We start from the raw sequence: 24,971 nt of genomic DNA, 5'->3' as shown, positions 1-24,971 counted from the left end.
TTCCATGAGAGAACCATGTATCAGGAAGCAATAAAAATTAGTGCATCACCAAAGCCAATGCAGAAATTACTCCAACCACTTCCACCCCATCCTACTCATCCAGTTAGGACACAGCATGTTGACTGGTGCCTCCTGGATTGAATTTTAATTTAAGAAATACTTCAGTATGAGTCAGATGTAGGTCCTATGGGAATGGCATGTTGAATTGGGGAAAATGATCCATGGACTTAGTAACTCTACCTCCAGAATTCCAACCAGAAGCTGTGTCACCACCACCAATGTGGAACCAGCAGCTTTTGCTGCCACCCAGGATTGGGGCAGAAGGTGGGAATGGATGGATTGACAGATGGGGTTGAACAAAGGGGTAGTTTGCTTTCTATTTCTGTAATAAACACCATGACCAAAAGCAAATGGGAAAGAAGAGGGGTTTGTTTAGTTTGTATTTCCCCAGCACAGTCCATCATTGAAGAAAGTCAGGAAGAACCTGAAGCGGAAACCACAAAGGAGTATTGTTTGCTGGTTTTCTCCCCTTGGCTTTCCAGCTACCTTTCTTATACAGCCCAGACACACCTGCTCTGGAGAGGCACCACACACAGTGAACTATGTTTTTCCTTTTAATTGTTAATCAAGAAAATGACCACACAGACTTCCCTAAAGACTATTCTGACAGAGGCAGTTCCTCATTTGACCTTTCACTCTTCTGTGTCAAATTGACAAAAAAAATAATCTACCATAACAGCACATCTTGTCAGTGACAGACATTTGTCCTCTAGTGTCCCTTTGACCAAGATGTTGGAGAAGTAACTGTGGTTGTACACATCATGGGTCTGGTGGGTTTCCTGTTTTTTTTTTTTTCTAAATGTAGAAGAGAAATAACTAGAAATATAGAGTCTTATCCCTAACCCAGACTCCCAGAACCTCTGTAGAGACAGGGCTACAGGAATGTGCTCTGATAAAGTGCCAAGGTGGGCCTTAGGATGCTCATGTTTAAAAGCACCATACCTAATCTGGAGAGGGAAAAGTAATTCCTTTGCCCTGTGACAAGCTTGGTGATCTTTGAGACATATATCATACCATTAAAGTCCCTGGTGATATCTTATGTTTAGAATATGCCAACTGCTACACTTGAAGCCGCTGTGAGGCATCTGCCCACCTCCATGGCATCTTTCCTCCTCTGTCATTCACTTGCCCATTCACTTGTATGACATCTTGTTTGGCTATGTTAAGCTGACTTTACACAGAGCTATTGCTCTCTTGGGAAACCTATTCCCCTGAGGCTTTCCCAAAGTCTCTCTGTCTCTGTCTCTCTCTCTCTCTCCATCTATCTTTCTATCTCTCCATCTGTCTCTCTCTTTCCCTATCTCCCTCAAATTTTGAAACAGGATCTCACTATGCAGCCTTGACTGGCCTGAAACTTGCTCTGTAGACCAGGCTTGCCTTGAACTCATAGAGATATGTTTGCTTTCTGCATCCAGAGTGCTGAGATTAAAAGTGTGTATTACCACATCTAGACCACCATGACCACTATAACAAAATGGAATATTCCAAAGAACTTCCAGATGCCAAAAACTCATTTCCCATGGTGCTAGAGGTTTTGAAGTCCAAGATTGAAGTGTTGGCATATCCAGGATCTTGTGAGAGTTGCTTCCTGGATCTAAATTATTTTCTTCTCACTTAGTCTCTTTGTGGTATAAGGAGCAGGGGAACATTCTGAGGACTTTCCAAAGCATAGTGGTTGCTTAACAGAGATATTTTCATACAAATTTGTATATGAGTATTATAATAAAGAGAGATTCTCAGAAGGAATGATGCATGGGTGTGGGCTTTCCAAAGAAGAGTTATGGGAATTAAGTTATTAAATTATGCACAGGTATGGGTACAGCCTACTCAAGGGAGAGTTGTTGGGATTCTCTTTTATAAAGGTATTAGCCATAGTCACAACAGCTGCACCCTTATGACATAATTGTTCCCCAAACCCGCCTCAATCTAATGCTATCACTGTGAGAGTTAGGATTTGAACACACAGGTTTTTCAGAAGCAGCATAGCATTGAGTCATGAGTTTCAACACCTCAGATGGGCCCTCCCTGGCCTGCTCTGTGTGTCTGTTCCTTGAGTGTTCTTCTGTGTTCCTGCTCTTTACATCCCCAGTGCATGGTTCCATCTGAACTCATCTCAGTTTGTTTTCTGTATTATCTTCTCAACTATTTGTGCATAAACCCCAGATGTGGAGGAGCCTTGTCTATGCAGTATCCCAGGAACATTGGCAAAAATGTTGGATAAGGCTTGTTTGAAAAGCAGAAATGAGGAAGTTACAGCTGTCAGGGACTGAGTACATGCTGCATGTCCAGCTTTGTACCATGCACTTCCTACAATTATCTCAGCAAATATAATCACATGTTTTGCTGCTTAATAAACTATCATAAATCTTAGCTTAGGCTGACCACCATAATGAGCTCACTGTTCCATGGCTACAAGTTTGGACTTGGTGCCTGTGGATTTCTACAAGTGTCTGCTGTTAGCTAAGAAAGTCCTCTAAGGGTAGGGGAGTTACCTGGGCCATGTGGCTCATTATCAAACCAGGTGTTATAGTTTTAGTCACAAAGGGGGTGGGGTATCATGGGGTACCAAGAGTGTTGAGAATCAAATCTAAGTGCCTGAATAATACTTAAAGCTTCTAACATCAAGTTTACTAATGTCCCATGAGCCAAGGCAAGTCCTGAATCATGTAAGAGTGTCAACATGAAGTATAGATAGAGAAATGTAGCTTTTGTAATCAACAACAATTGCCAATGAATATATATTCACACTGACAGAAAAATACTTTCACCACTCACCCATCTATACTACATCACTCACAGAGAAACTTTTTGAGCAAATCTTATGACAAGATTCTGTTCCTTAGTGATTTCTTTGTCCTCTGCAGCAGACAACAGTAATGTGCTGTATGGTGAATTGGGGGAAAACTTAGAACAGAAAGGGAGAATTTTTTTGAGCTTCTGAGTCATCCAATAGCCGGATGGATCATTCTGTATTTGGCAAATACTCACTCTCTAAAACTTGGCTCTTTCATCATAAAAATGATAGTGTCACATTTGGAACACACACATGTATACAACTTTAATACTTTTCCCAAACTGACAACTCTGAAGTTTTTTTAATTGACTTTTGTCTCTAGAAATTTCTTGGGTTGGCCCAGACCTGACTGTCCTCGATGCCCCATCTTTGCAGTTCAGGGATCAAAAAAGATGCACAGAGCTTTGTATCATTTGAAACTGTATAGGGATTGATGATATTTAAGAAACAGATGTAAAGAACAACATCCACGGAAGAACTATGGACCTTTGTGGTAGACTCAAAGAGGGACCAAGGAAGAGGAAGGAATAGAGATTACTTGACAGCACAAAAAAGAGCACATTTGTTGTGGTTTGAATGTAAAATGTCTTCCATAGTCTCTCATGTGGTTAAATCCTTGGTCCCTGCTATTGGTGCTATTTTGGAAGGCTGTGGAAGCTTTAGGAGGTAGAGCCCTGCTGGAGAAAAGGGTCACTTGGGTCAGAAGTTGAACTTTTCTACTTCACCCCCACTTCCTCTTTCCTCTCTGCTTCCTGCCTATAGACATCATATAACAGCTGCCTTACACTCCTGCCACCTTGACTTCCCAACCATGATGTTTAAAAATATTTTTTTTAAAAATGTGAGCCAAAATAAACCTGGACTCCCTTAAGTTTCTTCTTGACTGCTATTTATTCATATCATCAAAACAGGAAATAACACAACATTCTTATTTGGGGATCAAGCAAGGAAAAGGAAAGACTTGGGTTGTTGATTCTGATCCTAACACCCATCAGTTGACACCTGGATTTTGGCTAAACTTTGGGATCAAACAGACTTGAGTGTAGAGTCTCGTTCAGGTGCCACTTGAAAGAGTCCAAAGGAGGAGGTGTGATGCCAGTGCAAAAGAATGGAGACACACATTGGAATGTGTTGATTGCACACACTCTCTCTGTGTCTTCTTAAGACAACCTCTTTTATTTTTCCTTCTACTAATGAAACTATTATGTGCAGCAAGACATGTAAAACATGGGTTTTATAAAATCAGCTCCCACGAACTTTCAAGATTACATCATAATGTTCACAACCCCTTGTATCTACTTTTTCCTTCCATGTCTGGGGAGCAAAGTTAGTCCCAGGCCATCAATTCAAAGAGCACCACCTCTCCTGGCAGGCCAGGTAGGAAACAGCTCTGAGGTTAACAATTAAATGTTTTTATACTAACTATAATATTCTGGTCTGCCATTCTTTGTGGTTACAAGGTACTAGACGTACACTCATAAGAAACAAATCTAAAAGAGTTACTTTCATTCTTCAAGAGGCATGATGTGGTGTTTCCACCATGTAGCATAATAAGCATTGTTTTCTAGATTTAATTTTAAGTTAACCTTCCCCGTGTCTCTTTGATCTTACTAGAACTATTTTAGGCATAAATGTAGACTTTAAGCCTTCTCTGGGCAATCAGATGTTCTCAAGTTTTCTGTAGCCAGTATACCAATGAGTTCCCTATATCATCTATCCATGAAATATTTCCTGGGATCAGTGCCTCTCAAAAAACAATCAATAAGACACATTAAGTATTCTTTACTGGATTCAATAAGATAAAGTAATTTCTTTTACAGCAGTTTAGGTATTCATAAGATTATGCTGAGTAGGAGTGAAAGAAGCATAGGAACTTTAATCAGTTTTCATAGTATTCCCATTAGTTTCATCTTTTCACACATTCACCAGGGGAATTGTTCTTCATCCTCTCATTATTCTCCTGTGCTAAGATCACCACAAATCACCCAGTAGCAACAGCAGCAAGACCAAGAAAGGAGAGACCCAGAACCAGACATCATTCTGGGGAATCACAGGGGATAGAGTGGCTCTTCTTGCTGGACCTTTGTCATACACCACTCTGCCATCCCCTCTATATCCCTGTGCTGAAACCAGCAGATGTGTGGGTCTTTCCAGCCACCCTTCCAATTTACAGCTGCTTGGTTTAAAGAAGTCGCTTCCCTTCCTTCACTTTGTAGTTACTATGAATACCAAATATAGTAACAGCTACCATGTGGCTAGCACCTTACTAGAAGCAGGTAGTAAGAAGTTCATTACAGTATCACATTTTATACCATCATTGTCCTTGCTTGGAAGCTCAGATAAGATAAGACTTATCAAGGATGCCAGAGGCATGTGTCCTCTCTTTCCCAGGATCACATGGCGACCCCCCCTCTACTACATTTCCCAGAATCCTTCTCAACTCCTAGCCCCACGTATCTTGCTTTCCTATTGGCCAACAGTGCTTTATTTATTAACCAATAAGACAAACATTTACACAGAAGGCCTTCCCCCATCATTTTAATGTTTGTTTGAGTGTTCATTTGGGATCAAGCATCTGGGGATGGCCATTTCTTTAGGAGATCCACAAGCTTTTTAAGCCTTTCCTGAGAAAGAACAGGAGTTTGGGCTGGCAGAGTTCAGACCTTATACTATAGCCCACACAAACTCAGCTCATCCCCTTTTCAATATTTATTCTGTGTTCTTATGACAAAATATGTGAGGCTAAGTACTGAAGGACTTTAGAATTAACAAAGAAATAACTAAGAAGAAAAACAATCCTCTCACCCTAAGAACAGGGAGACCTGACTTAAAACCTAACCAAGGTCACAATGACCCAAGCCCCTGGAATTTCTTAGCTGGCAGATATAACTCCCTTACAAGGCCACAAGACAACCTAACTGAATACCAAGAATTCCTAGAGGGCCACCCTGCCCTAGGGTCATGAAGATAGAAACAGACTATCCCACTGAGCCAGGAGACCATCCGGCCCCAAAGATAAGAGATCTCCAAAGGATCTGTGACTCTGGTCACGTACCCAAACCCCTAAAATCCTATGGTTTTTTCTCCTATAAAAGGAGCCTGCTTTAGAGGAACAAGGCTTCTTCTTTGTCTGTCGGACTGGGAAGCCCGTTTGCGCAAACGTCCCATAATAAACTTACCTCTTGTTTTTGCATCAGCTGGACTGGACATTGAGTGTTTTTGGGGGGATCGTCCGATTTGTAGAGACTCCTCGGTCCGAGGGTCTTTCAGTACTTATAAAGAAAAGTTATTTATTTACTTCACTGTGTTAGAAGCTGTAAATCCAAACTGTAGCAGCCTGTCCAGACTATGGTGAACTGGGTGTTTGACAAAGGGAACAGAAATGCATGTGAATGTTGGGAACCAAAGGGCCCCCCTATGCTGTTAAACATGACAAAGAAACAGGAAGTAAAACAGCTTCTTAAGAAAAGGAACCAAGCACTACTGTCTGTGTGTCTATCTATCTGTTTCTCTTCTTGTTCTTTTTGGGGGGGTATTGGTTTTTTGAGACAAAGTATCTGTATTTTGTTCTGGAACTCACTATGTAGACCAAGATGGCCTTGACTTACAAAGATCCACCTGTCTCTGCCTCTCAAGTGTTGGGATTAAAGGTATGTTCCATTATGCCCACATTCACCTGTCTCTTAAATGAAAGGCACTGAACTTCCACAAGATGGGAAGACCTCTGCGGAGAAAGGAAGCCAAGGGAAAACTTTTAATAGCCCAGACTGGTAGGAAATAACTAATATCCCAGGAGTACTATGCTCATCCATCTAAGTAGAGCACCCCAAATGACTGAACTACCGTCCCCTGAATCCCATCTCTTAAAAGTCTCAACACCACCTCACAGAGGATCTTGCTTCCAATACATGGACCTTGAGGGGAACACCCAGCACCTCTGAGGATGTATCTGAGTCTTAGAAGTGGGTGGGTTTAAAATGTGAAACATGGCGTGCAATCAGTTGCAAGCAGAGAAAGACTGGAATCAGCAAGGCAGGTATTCTGTGTCTGTTTTACTGGTAAGAATTTGAGTCATGTTTAGTCAGATTTGAATTAGCAGCTGAGTGACCAGAACATGTTAGAGACAGAGGCTCGAAGGTGGTGTGCTGATGCTTTCTTCCTCTCTTCCAGACTCCAGATGCTAGAGGCCATCTGTAAGCACTGGGAAGGGCCCATCAGCCTGGCCCTCTACCTGTCAGACGCTGAAGCCCAGCAGTTCCTCCGCTATGCCCAGGGATCCGAGGTGCTCATGAGTCGCCACAATGTGGGCTACCACATCGTGTACAAGGAGGGTCAGTTCTATCCTGTCAACCTCCTACGCAATGTGGCTATGAAGCATATCAGCACACCGTACATGTTCTTATCTGACATTGACTTCCTGCCTATGTATGGGCTCTATGAGTACCTCAGGTAAGGACTCCAGAGGACCTGGCTGGTCTGTCCACTCTTCAGACTGGTAGCCACATAGTATAATGAAGCACTAGACCTGAAGTTCCTCAGGAATACTGTCTAATCTACCACTTACTTTTTTATTAATTTATTTTTTACATTCCAAGCCAAGTCCCCCTCCTTCCTTTCCTCCCAGTCCCCCTACATCCCCCCACTCCCCATCTGATCGTTGGAGAGGATAAGGCCTCCCTTAGGAAGTCTACTACGTCTGTCCCATCATCTCATTGAGGCAGGACAAAGGCATCTCTCCACCCCCACACCCCTGTGTCTAGTCTGGGCAAGGTATCTCTCCATACAGAATGGGCTCAACTAAGTCAGTTTGTGCATTAGAGTTAGATCTTGAACCCACTACTAGTGGCCTCATATATTGTCCTAGTTATACCTATGTTACCTATATTAAGGGAGTCTAGTTCAGTCTTATACAGGTTCCCCATTTGTCAGACCTGAGTCAGTGATCTCTCACTAGTTCAGGTCAGCTGATTCTGTGGGTTTCCCATCGTGGTCTTGACTCCTTTGATCATATTATCATTCCTCCCTCACTTTGATTGTATTCCAGGAGCTTGGCCCAATGGCTGGTTGTGGATTTCTGCATCTGCTTCCATGTGCTTCTAGAAGAGGGTTCTAGCTTCCCTGGGGTTGTGGATTATAGACTGGGTATCTTTTGCTTTATGTCTGGTATCCAATTATGATTGAGTACATACTATATTTATTTTATGGTTCTGAGTTACCCCACTCCGAATGTTACTTTTTTCTAGTTCTGTCCACTTACCTGAAAATTTTAGGATGCCATTTTTCTTAGTGCTGAATACTCCATTGTATAAATGTACCACATTTTCTTTATCCAATCTTTGGTTGAAGGGCATCTAGGTTGTTTCTAAGATCTGGCTATTATGAATAATGTTGCTATGAACATAGTTGAGTAAATGTCCTTGTGGTGTGAATGTGCCTCCTTTGGGTATATGCCCAAAAGTACCACTTGCCTTTTATAGCTATAGCAACTGCAACACAAAAAGGAACAGGGACCTGCCTAGAAATTGTTCCTGCCTACAGGAAGGTGTATACAAAGTTCTATTATCCCATGCAAAGACTGGACCTGAGTTTCCATAGTGCCATGTTAAATTGGTCTAGAAAGATCCCTTTTGATCAAAAGGCCTGCCCCTCTTCCAATTTTGCAGCCAACAGGCTTCCTGTAACCATTCTCAAAAGATCACTGCCTGCTCTTTAAAACAAATGTGAGCAATAATGATGCCTAGCATGTATTGAAGCACTTGATGGCTACCAGAAAGTGATTGACAGATACGTCTCATTCTGTTTCCTCCTCTCATAGTGTCTGCCACAGGTCATACTATTGTCTTCATTTTACAAATGGGAAACTGTAGAACTTTGTACAGATAGAGCAGAGGAGCTGGGGAATCACAACACAAGACACCTATTCTCAGAACAGTATAAATCTCCAGTGTCCTTTTCCACATCACCAAGAGTACACTGGTACAAGGCTGGGTGGCTCTGTAGGGAATTACATTTATTGCAGCATCTTAAACAATATAAATTGAAAGGGAAGTAGAATTCACACAGCTGGAATTTATACATGGGAGAAAAGTAAAGTCACTAGGTATACATGGTCCAATAACATCATTAAAGTGTCCTTTTCCAACTGTCATTTGTCAGCATGGATTTCCTCTGTGTCTAAGAGGATGACTTAGAGATGGCTTATACATCTCATCCTTTAACAGGGAAGGTACATACTAAGCCTCAAAAGCATGTGGGACTGCCCTGTGTTACATCATGGGCCAGTAAGGCTTGGACAGGCAAAAGAGCAGGCTTGAGTCTGGATAACTTGGAACCACAAGACTTGAAGCAGTATCAGACAGGCCCCTCACTCAGATCTCGACAAACTTCTCTGAGGTTTCTTTCTGTACCAGAATATGATCTAGAGAGGTTTACATCCCTCCCTGCTTTCTCTCCCTCCCTCTCCAGCAAGAGAAGGCATCCTACATTCTGTATTCAACCTTTAGAGTTTCATTACAAGGTGTTGTTTTGGGTAGCATGACCTCAGTCCCTTCCTAGTAAACATGGAAGTGCCCCATCAATTGTCAGGGAACCAAAGGTTACTGGCCACAAGCAATATAACCTTCCACCACATAAGGGGGTGGATCTATACTGCAAAGCCCTGTGAGTGAAATAGGACTCCTGACTGCCAGACTCCATTCACTGATTTTTCTCCAGGTCCAGCCCAAGCTGGGTGACAAAATTCCAATATGTAAGACAAAGCACTTCCCACCCCATGTGATCAGAAGAAACTCTCAGCTCTTCCTTGTCTCTGTCAGCTTGGCAATTTTGCCAGTTAGCAAGATGCTAGGCTGCATACTGGGGGAGTAACTAGGTTGCTAGGGCCATTCTCAGCTTAGAGTGAGAAGAGAGAGGCTGGAGGACTATGTTCTGACCATTCTTCACCTTCTGAGATTTTTCTAAGAGGCACCCAAGGGGTGTTTACCACAATAAATTGAAATGTTAAATAGGCCCTACTCTAGTCTCAGTGGCCCATTTTCCAACTTTATCTCATGGGCAACATATCTTACAACAGCACATAGGAGTAGGTGTTTGTTTCTTCCCTGTATGTCATTGAACAAAGACTTAAAATTGCTGACAGACACCATACTCAGTGCTAGGCAACATACGTTACTGCTAGGTATACATGGTCCAATAACATCATTAAAGTGTCCTTTTCCAACTGTCATTTGTCAGCATGGATTTCCTCTGTGTCTAAGAGGATGGCTTAGAGATGGCTTATACATCTCATCCTTTAACAGGGAAGGTACATACTAAGCCTCAAAAGCATGTGGGACTGCCCTAGGCAACATACGTTACTGCTAGCTGTTTTACTTAGTTCAAGGGTCACCATATGAATCTCATCAGTAATTTTGAGATATTGCAGATTGCCCTTCAAACTCCATCACTCCTTTTGTCCAGGAAGGGTAGTATTCAAAGGAGTCCATAGGCCTATCTAAGCAAAAACCACAGCCCCCCACCAAGGTATGGAATTACCTCTCTGTTGGAACAGGATTGGAGTTACTAGCTCTTTATGCTTTTCCAGGGGATCAGAATTTTCATGTCTTTTAATGTTTTAATGTTACCAAATAGTCGAGACCAGAAGATCCCAGTACCTACATAGAAGCTCACAGCCATCCATTACTCCAGAGAGCTGGACCTCTCTTAAACCCAAGCACACATGTGATTCACACGCATATGTGCATTCAAAATGCTGATATACATAAAATAAAATAAAAAATCTTAAATATTGAGCAAGTAATTGAAAATGAGTTTTTAATGCTATGGAACCAAACTATATCCCTGGGCAACATTAGCCCTCTTTCACCTGATCACCAATGTATAACCACTGACCTAGATTGTTGCCAGACACCAGAGAGCCACTAAGAATTCAGTTAAAAGGCTATAATAAATGCACTCTCTCGTTTTTGTACATAGACAGATACATTGACTTGCCTTGCTTGGATGTAGGTTTCTGCTGCCCAGTTCCACAGTCCTTCAGTCCCATATAAGCACACTGAGGCTTATATTAGTTACAAACTGTTTGGCTGATGGCTCAGGCTTCTTATTGGCTAGCTCTCTCTCAATTATTAATCCATTTCTATTAAACTATGTATGTCCATGTGGTCTTGACTTACCGGAGAATGCCCCGACCTGTTATTCCTTTGGTGGGTACTGCATTTCTCTTCCCAGCATTCTCCTTATCTGGTAGCCCCACCTATACTTCCTCCCTGGCTACTAGCCAATTATTGTTTTATTAAACCAATGAGAGAAACATATATTCACAGCATACAGACAGGACATCCCCCATCACTTGAAGAAAAATGTTTTTAGTAATTAGCAGGTTTTTGCTTCTGATGTGTGAATCACCCATGGGTACATTTAAATCAGCTATTACTGATTTAAAGTGAGGTTAAGGGTGCTATTTGCTGCAATATCTGTGCTGTCCATGACGGCTAGAAGATCCTCGCAGAGACTCACTTTTTCACATATAAATCTAACAAAAACGTTTCACCCAAACTTTGTTAAGCTTCAAATAGTAATATCACAAATACTGCATACTGGAAGCTCTGCCAGGCCGAGGTGAAGGAGTAGTGTCAGAGAGAAGAGAAAGAGACCTTCCACCGCACAGCTTGCTTATTGGACAACAAGAGCAGGTTACCCTTGCACCCCAAACGTCTGCTCATGTCACACTTATTGAGGTCCTTTTAGTTTCCAAAAAAGTTCAGTATTGCAGCTCACTGAGCCGTTGCTTAGGAACCATCTAATATAGCAAAAACAAACTGCTCAATTGGAAAATAATGAAGTCATGTCTATGCATACACAGAGCTGCAGAGCTTCACCAAAGTCTCTTCTAGCCATTACCTGTGTCTGGTAAAATAACTGTTAGAGACACAGCTTTTACTTTTGATTGTTAGTAAGGTCAGAGGGGCATAGAGAAGCCACACAGACCTGCATTTGAACAAGTACATGAGTAGGGGCAGCTTGCTCCATTTCCCAACACTAGTTTTTTCTTAACTAATGAAGAGGCAATAACAGCCTACTGCTGGGTTATAGTAGGTACTACACAGGAATTACTTCTCTATCCCATGGCAGGCTCATGACTGTCAGTTTGGGACTAATTTGCCAGTCCACACAGCAGGACCTCCCCTTGCAAGGGCTCTGCCACCTTCAAGACAGTTGTGTAATTGCGTGGAACTATTGCATTCTCTTTTTTTCCATGAACATGAGAATCATAAAGGGTCTCTCATCTATGATGGTTCACTTTCTGATTTTTCAACTATGTAATGATGCATCCACACAGACTTTGACTTTGACTTTGACTTTGACCTTTGCTCTTTTTCCCACCCAGCAATCAGCATATAATCTTTTCTTGATGCTGGGCTGAACAGTGAGAGAAGCTCCTAGTCAGCTGTGTGGTCACAGAGGACTCTGATAGGACACTCCACAGTGTGCTATGAGAATAAGCTATGGTGTTAGCTAGATTAGATGTAGTAAATGGATTTCCCACATACAATGTTTTCAGTGTATGATGAGTAGTATATCAAGATGTGAGCCCATTTTAAGTGAAGGAGCATCTATCCTCCTATATGAGTTACTTTTTTCTTGCTGTGATAAAGTACCATGATCAAAGGAAGAGAGTATATTTGGGCTTATGGTTCCAAAGGGCTAAGCATCCATTATGGCAGAGAGGCATGACAGCAAGTAGCAGCCAAAATAATTGGAGCAGGAAGCTAAGAGCTTACATCCTGTACCAGAAGCTCAAAGTACTTCTAGTAGGTGAGGCTTTTAGTCTCAAAATCTGACCTCAATTATATGCATCTTCCACCAAGGCTACACCACAAAAATTTCCCCAAATAGCACCACCAGTTGGAAACTCATGTCAGAGACTGTGGGGCATCTTTCTCATTCAAAACACCACACCTCCTTTACTTGGAGTTGGCATCTAACTACCTTCACATCCCTTGTCTGTGACATGATCATCCCATTTCTTCTTCATGAGGTCTTGGAAAGGCGGGTGATAGGACATTCTTCCTGTGACCATGCAGTACATATCTGGTCTGGCAGACTTGTGACAAGGCACAGTGTAAGCAACATTCCTGCATGTTTGAGGTTTTTAATCTGATTGTATGTGCTATCACCTGGGCTGTTATCATTATCATTATCATTATCATTATCATTATGGATTCAAGAATAGAATTTTTATAGCTGAGAGTGCATTGGGTAGATGAGGATGGGCATGGAAGGCATCAAAAAGAGCTGGTAACTGGATTAGGTTAAAATGTCAGTGGGTCTAATGGCAAGAGACATCAGGACACCTAGACTCAGGAGCAGAGGTGTTAGAGCGTGAGATATCCAACTGTTGCACAACCAGGACTGTTCACACCATGGGACTGGGCAGGTTTCCATCAATGGTCACCTGCAAAATTCTCATAGCTGATCATTACCTACAAGCCGTGAATATTTCCATTGCCTTTGATGTAATTATGTTCTAGGGGACAAGCATGGTACCCTGGCTGATGCTATACCTTGTAGCATGTGGAAGTAAGTAGTCAGTGTAATTCCACTCTTTGTAAGGGGATGCATAACTGCCTTCCTTCACATTTCCTCTGGTGTGTAGTAGTATGAGTACAGAAATAACAGGGTAAGAGAGGTGCCAAGTGTCTGCTAAGAGACATTAACCAGGTGGCATTTCCTTGAGTCCATACATCCTTTTAATTCTGCCATGTCTATAACACTTAACATTTATTGAGCATTTGCTGTGTGCCAAGCACTGTTATAATTCCCCCGCATGTGATTTAGCAGAATAGCACCACCATTCATTTTACTGATGAGGGTACTCAGGCTGAATCCCCCACCTCAGGGCTCAGCATTGCTACCTCATTCCCTGGGAGCTTTTCTAGAAGTACTCTCTGTTTAACCTGCTAGTTGATCCAGATGCTGATGGGCCCATGTCCAAATTCATCACTGTGACCATGATCATCAGCCCAGCTTGTACATATAGATCTATGCATTGGGTACTATCTTAATCCTTGCCTGAGGACACCCATTCAATCCTTATAAAACCCTGCAGAGTACACACTAAGTATAGATCTTGCCAAACCCTGGGGCCCCAGGACTTGCTTAAGAGTGTATGTATATTTTGGTTCTGAATTCAGGGCACCTGCAGAAGAACTACCCTTCTGGTATCTTTGCTGTAATACACAACCCACATTTAACTCAGTGCCTACATGTGGCAAGCTTTCTACGATATGTTGCAAACCCTGAAAGAAGGTGTACATTCACTTGAGATGTTGAGGATGTTAAGAGATTATGGAGAATAGAGGCCACAGGGCTGTATCATCATCATCATCATCATCATCATCATCATCATCATCATCATCATCATCATTTGTCATTACACATTGCTCTCCAAAGGTCATTCTTAGCTGATCTTTCTCACATACTCTTCTTTGACTGATAGGCCCTCCCTCTGGGTATGTCATCAGTTAAAATCCACCCATCTTACTGGGGCTTGGGAGCTCCTCCTGCTGGTAAATAAACTTGACTGTCTGACCGTATCCCTCCCCTCATGGGTCTGTGGCCTTGACTGTCTGGCATCATTCATTTTGGCTCTGTCTTGTTGCTACACTCTATGGTTTCCTCTATGACTGCATACACAGACAGCCCTCTGTATCTTTCTGTTTCCTTCCCCCCTTCTCCTGCCTTGGAGCTCTCTACTTATATCTGCTCATTTAAGCTCTGTGCCAAATGTCCATGTATCTGGCTTCATTAATATTTATTAGTTGGATAATATGTTATCTTAGTCCTCTTAATGCCCACATACATAAGTATCAATTGTTATAAAGATACATAAATAAATGCTGAGAAAATTGCCTGTGATTTTGCAATTATAGAAGTGCTAGAGTCCAGATAGACTCATTATCATCTGATTTAAAAGATTGGGCATGATTCTTGTCTCACAATTCAGACTCCCTTCAAACTCAAATCCCATTGGAGGTGTCAGACCCCTTTGGTGAAAACTTTGTTAGTTGTCTCTTCTTAAAAGAGAAGAATAAATTTCCCCTACTGCAAACATGTAGCTGGAATGAAAAAGCAACTATCCCCATGTGCTGAGCACAGGCTCCCTAGCATATTTTGGAATCCACTACCATTGATCTTATTTGCACCCTACATACCAGCCCCACCATGTACTGAGTATTGGCTTGTTCCCACAGCAGCTTCTAGTCAACCCCCACCTAGATAGACAGAGACACCCAAAAAAGATGATAACCTCACAACCCATCTTTTCTGCTCAAAATGCAACAGTGCTTTCTCATTTTTCTGAACCTCCAAGGTACATTGTTTTCCTGGTTTTATTTTCACAAAGAGAACACCAAGCTGGGTTTGTGAAAGATGCTTAAACCCATGGCCTTTGGACAAAGAATCTTTTTTCGTGGTGTGCTGAATGAGTAGAATGTTTCAAAAATAGGGTCTGGAATTAGATAGATAATCCTTTGCTGGAAACTGGCAAGTACCTTGAATCCTATTTTCAGACATTTTGTAACCAGCGTGACTCCTAGAGGGGTCTAATTAGAAAACATAGATCTTCTCTCCTAGTTCCTAGCCATTAGGAAAAATGTCTAGCTGCTGGTTCTTTCCTATAAACTATATGTCCTAGTTTGCTTTCTTTTGCTGTGATAAACATCATGATCAAAAGCAACTCAGAAGGGAGAGAAGGTCTTTCAGCTTAGAACTTGCAATTCTTCCTGAAGGGTAGCAGGGCAGGAGTTCAAGACAAAAACCTGGAGACAGGAAAGCATAGAGGAATACTGCTCCCAGTCTTATATCCAACTGCCTCCTTACACCTCCCACAACCTCCCGACTACACATAGGACCACCCACAGTAACCAGTACCCTCCCATATCAATTATCAGTTGAGAAAATTGTTGCCATAGACATGCCCACAACTCAGTCTGATGGAATCAAGTCCCCAGTTGAGATCCCCTCTTCCCAGATTGTCTGGGTTTGTTTAAAGTTGCCAAAAACTAGCCAGCACAACATATAAATTAAACAGCTTATAATTGCTTAAGGTGAAAGTTAACATCAGCTATCTATCATTAGCCAGTTTGTTGGCCTCTCAGGATATCCCTGCCTCTCAGGATGAACATGAGGGAACAGCTGGGTGGTATGGATTCTTTTCCTAAATGTCAGGTAACCCTGCCATTGTGCTGGGTCTATGCAGTTCCAAAAAGATGCCACTGTAAATAGCCATTGTTCTCGTACTCACCCAATTACTGCTCTAGGTAGCTTCTTCCTGTCTTATTCTATGAGTTAGCTGTCAAGGAAAAGACCACCTCTACATTACCAAACCCAGTAGACATTCCCAGTCCTCCTAACTTCTCAGAAGCATTTTCTTGGTGATGGTGTCTCACTAACAAACATCATTTTTTTCTCTTGGTTTATAGAAATACATCAATTCCTTCATATGGAGACATCAATGACTTTAGGGTTAAGACCCTAGAAGATACTAAAATCACTGGTTGATTACTATATCAGCAATAACATCAAATTCACATATACTCCCAAGCAATGCTCTGATATACATTACATAGTTTCTGATTGAGCCCAATATATAGCAAAATATAAATTATCTTTAAATGGTGTTTCTGCTAGATTGACTGTGCATCATAGAATCCTCTTTACTCTTAAGTCTTCTTCGTCTCCCCTATAGATCGATATTGACATTCAATCTCTGACAGACACTTTTAAAGCACTTCTCATGCATGAAGTCATGTCATCTTCACAAACACCTTCAAAGTTGAACACTGTTGTTACTGTTCCCATCTGACAGATACAGAAAGTACAGAAAAAACATGTTGAATGATTAAGCAGAATATCAGCTAGTGTACCAGGGTCTACAGTCTTATTTTTACCATCAAGACCCACAGGAGATGATATTCTAAGAGTGTAATAATAGACTGTCCCTTGTTTCTGTGATCTTATGTTGTAACCTGGGATGTTTCCCTGGTGACAGAAACACCTGATTCCAAGGCAGAAGGGAGAGAGAAAAATTAGACAGAGAAATGTGTGTGCATTAGCATGAGATCAGCTACTAGGGTCTGGGAATTCTAAATACTGGGATATCTAATCTAGTTATCAGTCACCCTGTTCTACCCTTGGGACTTGCATTAAGCCCCATGAGAACATAGAGTCTACCTCCTTAGTGGGCATAAGGCAAGCCTTACTACTCACCCACATTTCCTTCTCTGATGATAACTTCTAGGTAGAAGCATTTTGGGGTAAGGGCTATTTGCTTTCATTGGTGAGTTGAGTGGAAGAACTGAGGGAAAAATGAGATATAACAGTAGAGCCAGGGGAAGTTGGAAAACAGATAAATTGATCACCATGAATACCCATAATGTTTTTTATATAAAGAAGGATGCAAAGGGCTGGCTGAAAACTGAGAGGTTAATACTCTCCATTTCCATAAGCAAGCCAGAAATATGCCCTTGCTCCAGCAGTGTGTTCCTCTTTTGAGTGGTCCATGCTCTCCCATTCTCCTGCATCAAGCCCATTGTAAGAGGGAGCTCGCTATTCCAAAACAAACCCTCCATTGGTCTCTAGAACTCTGAGAGAAAAGAGATGGTGTCAGAGACAGGTGGATCTCTTTGAGTTTGAGGCTAGCATGGTCTTCAAAGTGATTTCCAGGACAGACAGGGCTATACAGTGAAACCCTGTCTCAAAAAAAAAAAAAGAAAAAAAAAAAAGAAACGAAAAGAAAAAGAAAAAGAAAAGAAAGGAAAAAACCAAGCAAACAAAAGAGACAGAGTCACTGCCTTCATTGTGGTGAAGTAAACAGGCGGTACAATATATCTAGAAGGTCAGTAGACAGGCAGGCAGGCTTTGAAGACAGTGCCTGATCTGCAGTGTTCTCCATTTTCTTAGTAGTATATTTAAGGCCTTTTGGATGGCTCAGATGGGACAGGTCTTCTGGAGCTCGGAGGTCACTGAATACTAAGTGTTACACAGCTCAGTTGCAAAGGTATCCTGGAGCTCAGGCCAAGGAATACCACAGGTCACAGTAAGCACAACAGCTTATAGCTCTGTTTCAAGGGGGGTTTCCCCAGTGTATCAGCTCTACTCAGGAAGAAAAGGGCTTCTCCTGTGAAGTTGTCCCAGCTCCAGTCCCCAGGAGTGTAACAACTCAGCTCCATCAAGGTTTACCTGGACAGAAGTGTTACAAAGTTGCCCCTTCGCTCAGCCATTGCTGTTCTGCAACTCTTCTCTACTGCTCTCTTCAGCCATTGCTCCGCCCCTCTCTACTACTCCACTCTGCTGCCTCCCAACCCACTATCTCTCCCCCACTCTGCCGCAAAGGAAGGTCTTCAAAGTTCCTTCAGAAATCTTTATTCTCTCTCACACACACTAATTCCATGCAGACACTGTTTCTCCAGAGGGCGGGGATTGGCCAAATTTGAATCCCTGAACTGATTGGCTAGCTCTCTGTTCAGGGATTGGTTAGTTTTCTGCAAAGGTTTAGGACCAGATTGAGCTCTAGTTTCAGGGCCAAAGTGTGTTTCTTTTACTGGTCTTTTTGGCTTTCTGGCCCTAGTTTTAGGGCCAGGGTGTATTTCTTTCACTGGCTCTGATTCTAGGGACAAAGTGTGTTTCATTGGCAAGCCTAGTTTCAGAGTCAGGGTGCATTTCTTTGGTTCTGGTTGCTGGGTCAATGTGTGTCTCTTTGGCTCTGCTCAGGGTGTGTTTCTTTGACTAGATCCTTTTCCCTTCAGTATATCCACCATTTAGGTAGATACCTGCGTGTTCCTCAAACCAAACTTTTACAAGAAGTTTCTGAATATTTTGCAAATGCCCTGGACAAGAAGCAATGCATGTCACTCAGTGCCCTCTGGATAAGGACTACATGAAAAAGAGATGCAGGGATACTGATGGGTGGATGTGTACATGCATATAGAAAGGGGGACTTTAAGGACTGGCAAGACTGTGAAATTGGCAAGCCTGAATATGATAGATCTGGCCTGCATGTGGAGCTGGAGGAAGTGTCTGCTATAGCCCGGAGGCATCACCCTTCTTTTATAGAAAAGCTTAGCTTTTGCTTTTGCACTCTTCAACTAATTGACAATGATATCAAGGGTTAGCTCCTTTCCTTAAAGTCAAGTGATGGAAATGTTAATCACATGTACTAACTTGATTTGTCCAAAAGGACATCTGTGGTCCAGTAAAGTTTTTCAACAGACTCCAATATAAAGAAAAGTTTAAAGTCTAGATTTGGCAGTAGAAGGGAGATGTGTGAAGTCACCCAGTAATTCAGTTTGTTGAAACCATTTATAGAACTCAAGTCCTTTGTCTCTCAGCCCAGTCCTATGTCTACCATCATAATACCTCTGCTTCTGAAAAATTCTGTAGTCATTTCATGACTCACCTTGCAGACAAGTGATAATAGCAGATTATTTGCCCCAGGGTCAGCATGCCCCAGCCAAGGTACAATACATCAACAGAACACATTGCAGCAGGGCCCAGGACATGGTTACCATCCCACTCAACAGAAATTTTTAAAATGTGGACTCTAACCACTATACTGCTAAAACAACTTACTAATAAGACCTTTTCAGGATCTTAAAGCTAAAGCATTCTGAACTGAGTCTGAAATGGTCCTGTCTAGGGACAGAACTGTCCTTGTGGCAGTTTGTGGTTTGGTTAGATTAAAGGAAATTTTCAGAAATCACTACAGAACTAGATGCTGTCTGTAGAGAGAAAAGGGCTAGCCAGAGCCTATTTAAAAGATATGCTGCTCATTGAGTCTGTTTGTTGTATGTTTTACGATGTATCCATTAGTGTTTTGTTACAAGTAACAGAAACCAATTCAAGAACATAATTAAAGTAAAAACAAATCAAAGGGTGAGTATTTTCTAATGGAATCAGGCAGAATTGGAAAGCCAATGCAGTGATCAGCTCTGGACAACTCTGCAGCAGAAGTCTAAAATCCTGCAGATCACCAGCAACACAAGTCATTTGTGTGGTCTTCCAGGCTCTGTTTCTATAAATTGGCAAGGGTGAGAAATGTGTTTACTTCCCTTCAGTTGAATGCATACCCCTGTACAATATGTCCTGGGTTCAATAGGGTTCAGGGAGCAGTGTTGGGGGCTGCAGATATCTATAGGGCCTATAGAAAGGAGAATTGATTTTGAGTATGGTATTAAAACAAATGGTTTTTATGGTACCTGCAAGTGAATACCAAGAGCTCAGTCAGAAAGGGGGCTTTCTGAGCAAGCTTGAAGACCTGAGTTTGATCTGAGAATCATACAAGAAAAAGATGAATTTAGTAGTGCATGCCTGTATTCCCTGGAGAAAAGGAAGTGGGTGATCCCTGGAGCTTGCTGACTTAACCTAATTGGCAAGTCCCATATGAATAACCCTGATTGTAATGGTAACTTGAGGATTATATAGAGAACCATATGTTTATATACCCATATGGATGAATATCCTGTTCCCCTCATAATTCTGCCCTCCCCACCTCCTACTCCATTTTAATAGAATTTATAACTTGAAATAAGTATCCATAGATGCAGTCTTGCCCCCAATTTAGAGATCTTTGCCCTCAGACTTTTAGCATATTGAGCCATTTATGTAATCATGTAGATGCAGTCAAATGGACCCAAGAAAGAAGAGGGAGTAGCATTCCTAATATCCAACAAATTGGACTTTAAACTAAAATCAATCAAAAGAGATGAAGGAGGTCACTTCCCACTCATCAAAGGAGAAATCCATCAGGATGAAGTCTCAATTCTGAACATTTACACCCCCAAAGACATCCATTTTCATAAAAGAAACATTAAAACTCAAATCACACAAAAACCTCATACACTTATAGTGGGAGACATCAACACCCCACTCTCACCACTGGACAGGAACATCAGACAGAAACTTAACAAAGAAACTCATAGAAGTCATGGCCCAATTGGGCTTAAAAGATATCTATAGAACATCCCATCCAAATACAAAACAATATACCTTGGTCTCAGCACCACATGGAACCTTCTCTAAAATTGACCACATACTTGGAAAAATAACAAACATCCACAGATATAAAAAATTAAAATAACCCCCTGTATCTTATCAGACCACCATGATTTAAAGTTAGAATTCAACAACAACACAAATTGCACAATTCCTGGGTCAAGAAAGAAATAAAAAATGAAATAAAAGATTTCCTAGAATTCAATGAGAATGCTGACATAGCATACCCAAACGTATGGGGCACTTTGAAGGCAGTGCTAAGAGAAAAGTTCATAGTACTAAGTGCCCACATGAAGAAATGGGAGAATAATCACACTAGAGAATTAATAGCACAACTAAAAGCTCTAGAACACAATGAAACCAATACACCCCAGAGGAGAAGATGCCAGGAAATAATCAAATTGAGGGCTGAAATCAATAAAGTGGAAACTAGGAGAACAATACAAATAATAATCAATATAACAAAGAGCTGGTTCCTTGAGAAAATCAACTAGATAGACAAACTTTTATCCAAACTTACCAAACGGCAGAGAGTGAGCATGCAAATTAATAAAATCAGGAATGAAAATGGGGACATACCAACAGACACTGAGAAAATCCAGAGAATCATCAGGTCATAGTTTGAAACCCTGTATTCCGCAAAATTTGAAAATCTAAAGGAAATGGACAATTTTCTGGATAGATTACACTTACCAAAATTAAATCAAGAACAGATAAGCAGTTTAAATCGACCTATAAAGCCTAATGAAATAGAAGCAGTCATCAGAAGCCTCCCAACCAAAAAAAGCCCAGGGCCAGATGACTGCAGTGCAGAATTCTTCCAGAAATTCAAGGAACAGCTAATACCAATTCTCCTCAAAGTATTCCACACAATAGAAGCAGAAGGGTCATTGCCAAACACTTTTTACTAGGCTACAATCACCTTGATACCCAAGCCACACAAAGACATAACTAAGAAAGAGCACTACAGACCAATATGCCTCTTGAACATTGATGCAAAAATACTCAATAAAATACTGGCAAATTGAATCCAAGAACACATCAGACAAATCATCCACCATGATTCAAGTAGGCTTCATCCCAGGGATGCAAGGATGGTTCAACATATGAAAATCCATCATTGTGATCCACCACATAAAGAGATTGAAGAAAAAAAAAAACACATGGTTATCTTACTAAATGCTGAAAACGCCTTTGACAAAATCCAACACCCCTTCATGATAAAAGTCTTAGAGAGATCAGGGATAACAGAAACATACCTTAACATTATAAAAGCACTATACAGGAAGGCAACAACCAACATCAAACTAAATGGATATTACAATTCCTCTAAAATCTAGGACAAGACAAGGCTGTCCACTCTCTCCATACATCTTCAATATTGTCCTTGAAGTTCTAGCTAGAGCAATAAGACAACAAAAGGAGATCAAAAGGATACAAATTAGAAAGGAAGAAGTCAAACTTTCACTATTTGCAGATGATATGAAAGTCTACATGAGTGACCCGAAAAACTCTATTAGGGAACTCCTACAGCTGAAAAACACCTTCAGCAAAGTAGCAGGATACAATATTAACTCAAAAATATCTGTAGCCCTAATATATACAGATGATACCTTCATGGAAAAAGAAATTAGAGAAAACATCGCCCTTTACAATTGCCATAAACAACATAAAATACTTTAGGGTAACACTACCCAAAAAAGTGAAAAACCTGTACAATAAGAATTTTGAGTCTCTTAAGAAAGAAATTAAAGAAGATACCAGAAAATGCAAAGATTTCCCATGCTCTTGGATAGGTAGGATCAACATAGTAAAAATGGCTATCTTGAAAAAAAAAAAAAACAGTCTACAGATTCAATGCAATCCCCATCAAAATCCCAATACAATTCTTCACAGACCTTGAAAGAACAATTCTCAAGAAGCTAGTCTACAAAACACCAAACAATTCAATTAAAAACTGGGGTACAGAACTAAATAGACAATTCTCAATAGAGGAATCTAAAATGGCTGAAAGACACTTAAGAAAGTAGTGTTCAACATCCTTAGCCATCAGGGAAATGCCAATCAAAACAACTCTGAGATACCATCTTACTCCTGTCAGAATGGCCAAAATCAAAAAACACCAATGACAGTTCATGTTGGAGAGGATGTGGAGAAAGGGGAACACTTCTCCACTGCTGGTGGGAGTGCTAACTAGTAGAGCTACTTTGGAAATCAGAAAAACAAGACCCAGCAATTCCATTCTTGGGCATATACCCAAAAGAAGTGCATTCATACAACAAGGACATCTGTTCAACAATGTTCATAAGAGCACCATTTGTAATAGCCAGAACCTGGAAGCAACCTAGATGCCCCTCAACTGAAGAATGGATAGAGAAAATGCAGTACATTTACACAATTGAGTACTACTCAGCAGAAAAAAAAAAACAATGGAATCTTGAAATTTGCAGGAAAATGAATGGAACTAGAAGAAACCATTCTGAGTGAGGTAACCCAGTCACAAAATGACAAGCATGGTATGTACTCACTCATATGTGGATTTTAGACATAGACTAAGGGATTACCAGAGAATGCCAGAGAAGCTAGTAAACAAGGAGGACCCTAAGAGAGACATACATGGTCCCCTGAAGAAGGGGAAAGGGACAAGATCTCCTGAGCAAATTGGGGGCATGAGAGGAGGGGTGAGGGAGGTAGGAGAATGAGAAGGGGAGAAGAGGAGGGGTGAGGAGGACATGAGGGAGCAGAAAGGTTGAGTCGGGGGATGAATAGAAGAAAACAAGAAAGGAGATACCATAATAAAGGGAGACATTTTAGGATTACAGAGAAATCAGGCACTAGGGAAATGCCTGGAGATCTACAAAGATGACACCAGCTAACAATATAAGCAAGAGAGGAGAGGCTACCTTAAATGCCCTCCCCTGATAATGAGATTGATGACTGACTTATAAGCCTTCATCCAGCAGCTGCTAGAAGAAGCAGACACCCAGAACTAATCACTGAACTGAACTGGAATCCAGTTGCAGAGAAGGACAAGTGATGAGCAAAGGGGCCCAGAACAGGCTGGTGAAACCCACATAAACAGCTAACCTAAACAACAGGGAGCTCTTGGTCCCCAGACTGATAGCTGGGATACCAGCATGGGACTGATCCAGACACCATGAATGTTGGTTTCCGTGAGGAGACCTCAGAAATCTACAGGACCTCCTATAGTAGTTCAGTACTTATCCCTAGCATATTTGTGGACTTTGGAAGCCCATTCCACATAGAGGGATACTCCCTGAGCCAAGACACATGGGGGTGGGCCTAGGCCCTATCCCAAAAGATATGATAGACTCTGATGGACCCCCCCCATGGAAGACCTCACCCTCCCTGGGGAGCAGAAGGTGTGGTAGGGGAGGAGGGGAGGGAGAGGGAACTGGGATTGACATGTAAAACAATCTTGTTTCTAATTCAAATAAAAAAATTCGGAAAAAAATAAGTGTGTATAACCAAGCCTGGCTAAAATAATTTCAACACACACTGTCAATGGAAGTGTGTGTAAGAAAACAGAAATTCCAGAAATATATGCAGATGAGCCATAGCCCTTCATAATAATATTTTATTAATAGCAAAATGAATAGCTTTTTAAAATAAACATTTTATACAAGAGTCAATTAAAATTGTCAATTAAAAAGAATTAATAAAAAATAGTCTAGCACTATATCCTAAGGAACATTCTCAATTTATTAGCTTTGGGTTTTTTTTTAATAAATATTATTCTACAGGAAAAAAAGTCCTGTGCAACAAGACTCAAAATAGCATTGCCAAGATTTAAATCCAGTCTGTGTTTCTTAAAAGCTTCATGCTATACTGCTATCTCTAGAGCCTTTCTCCCTTTCCAAGAGACTGTGTCTGAGCTGGGAGCCAACAATCTAGTCAAGGAGGGCAGGAGATAGGTCCTGAGGAGTAGAAGACTGGGTGAAGCCAGTGAAGTTGAAGAATTCCTTGAAGTAGTCCATCAGACTTCTGACTTACCTGGCCTAATGCTGGCTAGGTAACCCCATGGGGAGAGGGTTTCTACCTA

The 24,971-nt window shown here is 41.3% G+C and overlaps 1 protein-coding gene across 16 annotated transcripts in view; it reads left to right on the top strand.

Annotated features, from left to right (window-relative positions):
• Window positions 1-24,971, top strand: part of Large1 (LARGE xylosyl- and glucuronyltransferase 1) — a 520,809-nt gene that overhangs the window by 483,084 nt on the left and 12,754 nt on the right. For all 16 annotated transcript variants that reach the window (XM_035442501.1, XM_027410534.2, XM_027410533.2 and 13 more), the window contains one exon: window positions 7,025-7,303. In XM_035442501.1, coding sequence (XP_035298392.1) covers window positions 7,025-7,303 — 279 coding nt within the window. The remainder of the gene's footprint in view (window positions 1-7,024; window positions 7,304-24,971) is intronic.

This window comes from Cricetulus griseus, chromosome 3, assembly GCF_003668045.3.
Source record: "Cricetulus griseus strain 17A/GY chromosome 3, alternate assembly CriGri-PICRH-1.0, whole genome shotgun sequence".
NCBI lineage: Eukaryota > Metazoa > Chordata > Mammalia > Rodentia > Cricetidae > Cricetulus > Cricetulus griseus.
Note: the sequence above shows the minus strand (reverse complement) of the source record. Positions and strands in the feature narration are given on the sequence as shown.